We start from the raw sequence: 9307 nt of genomic DNA, 5'->3' as shown, positions 1-9307 counted from the left end.
GCGGTCGGCGGGGCGGATCGGGGCCGGCGGGCGGGCCGAGGGGAGCGGAGCGCGCCGCACGCCGCCCAGCGCGAAGATGGCAGCGGGGGAGCCGCAAGCCAAGAAGCTCAAGCTGGAGCAGAAGCAGCAGCAGCTGAGGTAACGGGCTCCGGGACGGGCGCTGCTTCGCGAGCAACCCCTGCGGGTGCCGGAGGGCGGCTGGTGCTGCCCCCGGCGGAGGGCGAGACACGTGCCGCCGCCGCGGTGCGGTCAGACTCCGCCGGCAGGGTCCCGCCGCGCCGGGCTGTGCTCGGCCGGGCTGCGCGCGGGCTGTGCGGGCGGCCCCGCCGCGGCACCGGGCGCACGTGGAGGCGGCGGCGGGGCCGTCCCGCCGCGCTGCCCCGGCTCCTGCCGCGGTACCGCTGCCCGGGCCCGGCGGGTGCCCGGGGGCGCCGCCGCACCGGGCTCCGCGCAGCCGAGGCAGGGGCGGGTGGGAGGCGCGGGGGTCGCGCTGTGCCCTGGGGTCGGGGCGGTCAGTGCGAATGAGCTGCTGAGCATCTGGATGGGGTGCGGTGGAACGGAACGCTGCCCGCAGCGATGGCCCCGAACTAGAGCACAGCTGGGGTTGTCAATGCTTCTGCCTCCCCTTTGGAAGCAGCCTCTGAAAAATGCCCCGAGTAATACTCGTGCGAGGGTCTCTGTCCCTGTTGGACAGGAAACTGAAAATCCGCGTTAACAGTCACATTCTCTTTAAGACCTACCATATATTTTAAAATATTTTCATATTGAAGTAATTTGTGCGATTTGCTATACTTCCTCATTTCTGTGATTACAGTACAATAGCGCTGACTGAATCCCATCTGAATGATGGCCTGCACAGACATAAGTAATTTATTTGTAAGTGTCATAGCAGAAAAATGTAAGGTTTCTCAATGGAGGATGCACAGTCAAAATGAGAACTCTGAGTACTGAGAGCTGTAGAGCAGCTTGGGGTTTTTTTGGTACAGTTTCAAGTTTGTTTTCTCAGGATTATTCAGATATGAATATAATTGTAAGCTAGCTAACTTCCTTCCAACTGTTCAGTGTATGAAGAGAATTAATGGCATAAGCCCTGAAAGGTCCAAAATTATCTTGGCGATAACTGCTAACTAATAACTCACTCAAATATAGTATAAAGGGGATGTACTTTAGTACTGAGATGAGAACAGTCTTTTTTGGTACTGATGTCCTTATTGAAAGAGCTAATCCTATTAAATTTGTCAAAGTCAGGATACTTCTTCAGCAGCCAAGTGACTTTTCAAGTTTAATAATGGTTGACAAGCTCAGTTGCAGATAGTAGAAGAGGGAAGATGTGGCTGAGCTCTGAAAGCAAATAAATAGCAGACAGCAAGATAAAGTTGTAGTCAAAAAACAACAGTTATCTCCATGGCCCTTAAAGCAAGATGAGGCAAGAAACTGGCATCTGCAATGTTTCTGTTAATAAAGTTTATTAGAGGAAACAGCATTTTAAGATGAAACATGAGAAAAATTTAAAATTTGAGTATATTATTGGTACTGAGTTAAAAATTTAAAGGTTGTTAGCAGTGGAATGAAAGGCATTGGTGACATGCTCTGGTAATGACTGACTAAACTGCAAATACTACTTCTGTAAGGTATGATAGATAAAACATGAGGAATGTTGTTAGAACTTGCATATGCTAATTCTGTTGCAAGTTATTTCAAGCCAAAGTATAAATAGGCTCCAGCTCTGTTTCATAAGAGGAGAAATGCCGTAATTAACTGGTGATCAAATAAAGTTAATGTGTGCTGTTTGCCACAGGTTGAACTCATGAAGCAGTTGGTGGTTGGACTAGATTTAGCAGACCTCAACACTCATTGGCAAGAACGTGTTTGGCTGAGTGCTGTTGTGGGACTTAAAAGCCACTAGAGAAAGTACCAGACTGGTCGAGGTTCCATGACTTGGCTGTATTTGTAACGAGATTCAGTTTAAATGTAAAGCATTGCTAGATAGGCTTGGAAACAGTTTAAATGTAAAGCATTGCTAGATAGGCTTGGAAACAGTTCCTCTATAGATTAGAAAAGAAGTGAAAAATCACTTAAAATTTTTTGGAGCTCAATAACATTATACTTGTTAGAGCAAGAATTTGAGATTATAGAGAACGATTCCTTCTTCTCAACATGTAGGTCTGAGGCTTGCCAGTCTCTTCAGAAGACCATGTCTAATGGATTCAACAAAGGCAGTTGTACCACATTTATCCTCTCAAAGTGGCTTCATAGAGGTTTCATGGATACATTTTTTGACCCTTTGGATCTTTTCAGACAAAGGAAAGCAAATATAACTCCCTCACGAGGTGGCAAAGCTGACTGGGTTCAGGAAGGTACACTTGTTTGAAAGCAGTGTAGGATGGCTGGCTTTTGCCACCCAGTGAGCAGCACACAAAGCCCGAGACCCAAACTGGCATTCCCAGCCCAACAATGTGTTGTGCTGACATTCATCTGCTGGGCGGCAGGTTTTGCATTGTCTTTATTGAGGCTTGCAAATCCCTACTACAAACCAATGGGCTTTAGGCAAGGCCATCAATGTGTGCTGCCTTGTTTCGGGCTTCTGACTGCATCTCTGCTGTGTGAAGTAGAATATCATTGTACGTGTGTGAACTGCACTGTTTGGACAGAAAATGGGCTTGCAAAACTGCAAATGGCTTGTCATGGAGTGGCAGCATCAACTTACTGGAAACATCATGAGGTGTTACTTTAGAGGAGAATTACTAAGGATTTGTGTCCTTTTATATTTGGTTTTGTTAGGGAAGTCTGTGAAAAACACAAGCAGATTCTGTTAGCAGCCTGGTACAGTGATGAAAGAATTTGGACATTTTCTGTAGAAATGTTTGAACTTATATGTACGTGTCTGTATAGAAATAGGCATGTTCATTTTTCCTTCTGCGCACAAACTTGTCAAATCCCTTGTGCTGCATGATGACCTTCTGGCTGTTCTGCAGCTGCTGTATTGATTGAATAGTCATGACGTGGCTAGTTGTTTGAACAAATCAGTTTATCTAGAAGACAATGTAAGCATTGAGTTGGGCAAATAGTTCATACTAAAAGTAAAAAGTACAGTATTCTTCCTCTTCTGCTATTAGACATCTCTTCATTTTAAGAATAAATTGTCAAATACTCTGTGAATGTTACCAAAAGCAGTCCTTTGTCATTACTGTTCCACTAGATTTTAGAAAGCTTGATACTAGTGGCTGTAAAAAATATTGCTAATTTCACGCATTTTAAATTTTTTTTAATAAGCTGACTTTTAATTTAGCTTATTCCTTTATCAATTCTTTATAAATGAAATAAGAGTCTGAATATTTTAAGTTATCTGTGACTAAGCTTTCAGTTAGAATTTAGTAAATAATTTTTCTTTCTCTTTTATCTCTTGGTTTGGGTTTGGGGTTTGTTTGTTTGTTTATAATTTCACCTTGCTCCCTATTTGTGTTCATTTCAGTTTTTGTCTTCATGGCTTATAGTTTTCTTACTTTCCTATTTCCTATTTCTGCAAATACAGGTAACATTTTCCATGTTGGTGCTCGTAATGTCCTCAGGTCAAAGAAAGATCTGAAACCGAAGCACTTTGCCGCGTTTGTTCCCAGAATTAAAGCAATAGACTTTTTCTTCAGATGAATATTTAGTCTGCTTTAGAAATCAGACAAATGCTCTTGAGGACACTAGCAACAGACGTTGCTAATTTTGTTTTATTTAGGATGTAACAGCAGTTACCTTCCCTTCCAAGCTGTGTTGACAGAAATACATCCAAAACCGGAATAACTTGCAGCATGGAAACTCCTGTGCTCTTACGGTGCGGGCACTGCTTTCCATTGTTCAGATGTGTAACTCTCAAATTACCGTTGTCAAGTGTCTTCACCTGGCCTTTGATGTAATCCTCTGGGATTTTGCACAGCATGTGTCATGTTTCCACGATTTTGTGTTCTTGTTTTGGAGAAGGTTGCTGTGGTGTTTCATCCTTTTAATTGAAGTAATTCCTTGCTTTATTGTAGGGAGTGTGTAACCTGAGGAAAAGGAGGTTGTGGGAAGGCTCTTTGTTCTCTGGACCACAGGCTGTCTTTCCTTACTGATGTTACCTGCAGCCCACCTGGCCAGCAGAGTCACACCCGCAGCAGCAGTTTAGACATAACAGCCTTGGCCAATACCCTGCAGAGAGGGGCAGCTCTGCCTTGCTGGGATAAGTCCTTGCTTCCCTTAAGTCACTGGGACTAGTCCTGTCCCTGAGGGTGCTTGCAAGCTGGATTACCTGGGAGAGAAGAGCCAGTGTAAATAGGCCTATTTCATCTTGAAATGGTGTTTTCCTGAGATTTGAGTCCCTTCTTTTTCAACTAAAGGAACAGTTTGTGTAGGATTACTCACCTCATTGGATCTACTAATATTGCTTATGAACAGACAAGGAAGGTGCCCAGGAACGAGACTTAAATGAATGTAGAATTAGCTGACTATGGTGTTAGTGTAGCAATGTGAAATTCTGTAGCACAAGACCTTGGCTTACTCTGCTATTGCTAAGGTATATTTCATGTGGAAATCTTGGAAGCAAAATTCTGGCTTGTGATACAAGGTTGTGATATTGAATTTTAGTAGTTACTTACACAGGCATGGTACACAAATATTTCACAAAACCAGTTTCAGAAGCAGGGAATGGGTTGCTATCTAAAGGTCATTAATTACTATTTGCTGACAGTGTATTGGAAAATCTTATCTTCTTGAAAAAAGTAAATTGAATTTGCAGATACAATGTGAACACTATGTTTTTTTCAAGGCTGTTCATTTTTTATTTACATAAATTGATTTTTAAAAATGTATTATTCATATAATGTATAATAGTAGTACAAAATATTATTATTTATCTAATATCAATGCATTTTGTGTGAAGAAGAGAAGTCTTTGGGTATTACTCAGATTTCAGGGAAGGGAAAGGGATTTTTTCCATTTTGAACAGTAATAATAATAATAATGATGATGATGATGATTTGACCACAGTCAAAGCTGTTCTGCACTTGAAGGATATGGTAAGAAAAAGCTACTTGCTGGCTTTATGCTACCTTGGGATTTCATTTACAGTGAAAGGTTGTTGTGGGGTTTTCTTCCTTGTACATTCAGTGGTACAAAGCAGTTGTAACTGTTTCAAGGGCTATGCTATTTAATTATAATAAAATAAAAGAAAGTATGGATGTCTGCAGTATGCTGAAGAGTCAGCAGATTTATTGACTTTCCTTTGCTTTTACAGCTGAACACTCTGTGAAGTTACATGAAAAAAATGGGATGATGTCACAGAATTTTAAAAATAATAAAAGATTTTAACACTTTGCAAGTAGAACCCATACAAGCTAAAAATGCATCTTATTTTATGTTGCAAGATATTAAATTCTCTCTGTAGAAAAGTTTCCAAAGCAACTGTTATAATAGAAGATATTTGCAAGCTCTGCAAAATGCTGTTATTGAAAGAGAATTTGTGGACTTGCTGCTCACTAGTCCCATTTTATAATGTCTGCTGGGGCTATTGCGTAAAAGATCATCCTTCTGTCTTGGAAACAGATGGGCAGCTTATCTAAGATCAACCTTACTTTTGTACTTTGAAGAAATTGAGTGAAAATATGGGGGTTAATAGAGAACTTTTTGTTTACATATTGCAAACTGTAAGATTTATACCAAATGTTTGTGGTGTAAAACATAACACATTAGTCCAAGGTTAAGGCCTAGATTGCCTATCTCTTGGTTACAAGTTACAAATATATAATGTGTAGAGTTTCATGGATTACTTCACTAAAGTACAATTTTAAATGTTCTCATATGCCTGCCTGTTATTTTATCAGGTAGGGGTGGAGTTCATTTTGAATAGTGTCCTTGAAAGGAAACATTTTAGTGAAATAACCCAAGGAAGTTGTTTATATATAGAGAGAAAGTGACATGGTCATGAAGATTTCTCTTTTGTATACTAACAACAGCGGTCAAGAAAGCACAGTGGTTAGACTGTGTCAGACATTATATATGTAGATAGATACAAAAGCTGTAAATTTCATGTTTCTCTCAGGGATTTCTGAGGCCGGATCACATGTGAAGGCAAGGTCAGCTGCCCCATGCAAGCAGGGGGAGTTTGGAACGTCAGGGGTGAGGAAGGCAAACTCAGACTGCCTGCCCAGCACATACATGGTGGGACTGCAAGTTGAACTCGGGGCACAGGCATTAAGTTCATCTCTGAATGACTATAAGTCATAACTGACCATTTTTCCAGCAATACTCTGACTGCTGTTTCTCCACTTCCTTAGACTAGGGTTCGGTCTGGATGTGTAGCAGTTCCCTGGCCAATGACTAAAAGCCCAGTGATAAGTGGTAGTAGGGTAGGTGGTGTCTCGATGTCAGTAGCAGTAGAACCTGTGCGTATGTGATAGCACTGCCAAAATGATTTGGCACAGGGAAGAGCTGCAAGCTTATAAAGTGCTATTGACTGCTGTTGAGGTGTCATACATGCTATTCCATGAAAAAACGTTAATATTTTTTAGAGAAAATATGCTCAAGTGGTAAAATTTAGAAACATTTGATGGTACCTCATTTGGCCTCTTGCTCTGTAGCTTGCTATTCATAATATGCAGTTGTATGTTGCAAATTACTGTAGATATAGTTCGTGTATACATCTATTTTTCTTTACATATCTTTATGTGCTTGTTAAAATCAGGCAATTATTTATGAGAGAATCTACAACTAGATTTTTTTTAAAAAAAAGGTTTTTAATATTTTGAATACAGTGATAGAACCAAGAAGACAGTTGCATTCTATAGTTATATACAATAACAAGTTATGTAGCTATTACTATATTTGTTGGTGCTGGGATCCTCCTTCCCCCACCTTCTAGGTTACAAAACAGAGGTTTGGCTATTAAGCACTGAAACTGTTAAACTGGACATAATAAATAGTTCAACATGAATCAGAAGATGCAACCATTATGTATGTATGTATTTGCATTTCAATAGAGCTCAGAATCCTCCCTCAGGATTTGAGGACCTCTTACACATTGTGTTACAATAACAGTAAGAGGATGGATGTGTTTCCTACTCTTAGTTTCCTACTCTTAGTTTCCTACTCTTAGTTTCCTACTCTTAGTTTCCTACTCTTAGTTTCCTACTCTTAGTTTCCTACTCTTATTAGACTTTTCAGGACCCCTGACACAAGTCAATAATGAGAATTTTGTGATAAGTTCAATAAGTGGTGATTATTTTTCGAGTGTCTGATTTAGAGAACCTAGGAGATTTGTCTTACATCAGGTATTGAGCATAATTTTTTCTGTTATTTTCATGTGACAATGCAGGTCCTTGACCTTCATCGGTGTGTCATATTTTGGCATCATCTCCTCTGAGAGGAAAATTAGAAATAGATGGAAAGTTTGGCTTTAATTTTTCTGAGTACAATATTCCCATTTTGTAGATGGAAAGGAAGGGAAACTTCGGACTAATAACCACAGGATTATGAAGTTGTCAAGTTTAAATATTTAGTTAGAGGTGACACAGCAGTACTTAACAACGTGGGATTCATTTTTGGCAAAAACAACCTATTGGCTTCAGTTTCATGAATCAGTGCTTCTGGTGCTAGTAAGTTAACAAAGTAAGTGCCAAATCTGCACAATGTGGCAGTAACTTTGACAGCCAAATGAGGAGTGACGATAGAAACCTGGCTTAAGCGAGGCTTTCTCTTTCTGATACGGCAGTTCTGCCAGTGTCAGGCGAATAAGAAAAGGCAGTAAGCAATGCCGGGCTGCCCTTTTCTTCCCGTGTTTCCAGCCTGTGGTCTGGCCGCCTGGGCAGCCGGAGCGCTGCGTTCCACAGGTGGCTGCCAGGCGCTCCGGCAGCCTGGAATGAGGCGATGTGCGCCGGGGCTCGGCAGCCCGGCCCCGCGCCCGGCGGCCGCCGCCTGCGGGGGAAGGCAGGCTCCGCAGGGGGTCACTCGCTGACCCAAGGCACAGTTAAAGAAAAATGAAAACGCGTTCGTGTCGAGGGTGCAGCGATCGTGTGTCGGGGCGGGCGTCAGCCCGCGGCCAGGACAGAGCCGGGGCAGGGGTGTCCCCTCGGTTCCCACGGCCCCGTGACAGCCGAGGGGCAGCGTTGCCAGGGGCTCCGCTGGCCATCTTTACTGTGGGCGGTGCGGCTCGAGCCCCGCACCTCCGCGGGGCTACCGCCGCTAAACTTTTTTTGTTTTCCCTTGGCCAATTGTCACTGTCTCCCACGCTGGCCGCCGGGGCTCGCGGAGGGCAGCAGCAGGAGCTGTGTGGGAGGCGCGCGCTCTCCGCCCGTACCAAAGATGGCGGTCGAGGAGCCCGGGGGTGCCGGGCGGGCGGCACCGCTCGGTACCGGGCGCTGCCGAACCGGGGCGCGGGGCCCGTCGGCAGCGCCCCGCGGCTCCTCGCGCCGCGCGGCCGCCGCGCAGGGCCTGGGCCCGCCCCGCCGGCCGCCCGGCCAATGGCGGGACGCGCGAGCGGGCGGGGCGGGGCGCGCGGTGGGCCGGCCGAGCGCTGCCCGGCGCTCAGTCGCGGCTGAGGCGCGGGCGCCGGGCGGAGAGGTGACGGTGCCGCTGCCAGGGGACTCTGCCGCGGGCGGCCGGGCGGGCGTGGAGCCATGGCCACTCTCAGGTAACGTCGAGCCCCCGCGCAGCGCCCGCAGCACAGCCCCGCATCCCGGGGGAAGGGGCGGCGGGTGCTGATGCGCTCCCGCTGGCGGGGCGGAGGCGCCCGGCGCGATGCTCCGCCGCAGCCGGGCTCTTCTCCCCGCTGTGTAATCACCGTGCGGGGCAGCGCGGCTTCGTCCCATCCCTCTCCCTGTGCCGCGAGTTGGTTTGGTGGCTGCACGCCCGCTCCCCTGGGGCGAGGAAGGAGGGAGAGCTGTGCCGGTGCCCCGGCGGCCCCTCAGCCCCGTGGGAACAGCGCTCCCGGGGCGCCGCGATGGCTTCTCGCGGGCAGGTGGGCGCGCCCGGCCGGGGCTCCCGGCGGCACTGGGCAATGCCGGTTCCCAGCGGCACCGGGAGCGAGAGCCCCGAGCAGCGCCGGGCCGGGCCCGCAGGTGCTCCGCTGATCCGCGGGGCGGTGGCCGGGGGCTGCGTGCGGCGTCGCTCGGCGGCGGTGCCGCTGTCACAGGTAGCGCCTGGGCGTGGGCGGCCGCCGCCCGCCGCGGGGTGCCGCCCGTGGGCGTGGGAGGATGCGTGTCCAGGGGCTCCGGCAGCCGCTTTGGAACCTTAAACCCTCGCTGTAGCTTGCCTTCACTGCAACTAGATTTTAAAAGAATCCCCAATA

The 9307-nt window shown here is 46.4% G+C and overlaps 1 protein-coding gene across 2 annotated transcripts in view; it reads left to right on the top strand.

Annotated features, from left to right (window-relative positions):
• The first annotated feature begins 4 nt into the window (after window positions 1-4).
• ADK (adenosine kinase) overlaps window positions 5-9307 on the top strand; it is a 269519-nt gene continuing 260216 nt past the window's right edge. The window contains exon 1 of one of the 2 annotated variants that reach the window (XM_071438863.1): window positions 5-138. In XM_071438863.1, the coding sequence (XP_071294964.1) occupies window positions 77-138 (62 nt within the window). In that variant the 5' untranslated portion in view covers window positions 5-76. Of the gene's footprint in view, window positions 139-8497; window positions 8651-9307 lie in introns of those variants that run through there. The other variant, XM_071438865.1, reaches the window with a different exon arrangement.

The sequence above is a fragment of the Agelaius tricolor genome, unplaced genomic scaffold, assembly GCF_023055355.1.
Source record: "Agelaius tricolor isolate 1412-34295 unplaced genomic scaffold, bAgeTri1.0.p SCAF_13, whole genome shotgun sequence".
Taxonomy (NCBI): domain Eukaryota; kingdom Metazoa; phylum Chordata; class Aves; order Passeriformes; family Icteridae; genus Agelaius; species Agelaius tricolor.
Note: the sequence above shows the minus strand (reverse complement) of the source record. Positions and strands in the feature narration are given on the sequence as shown.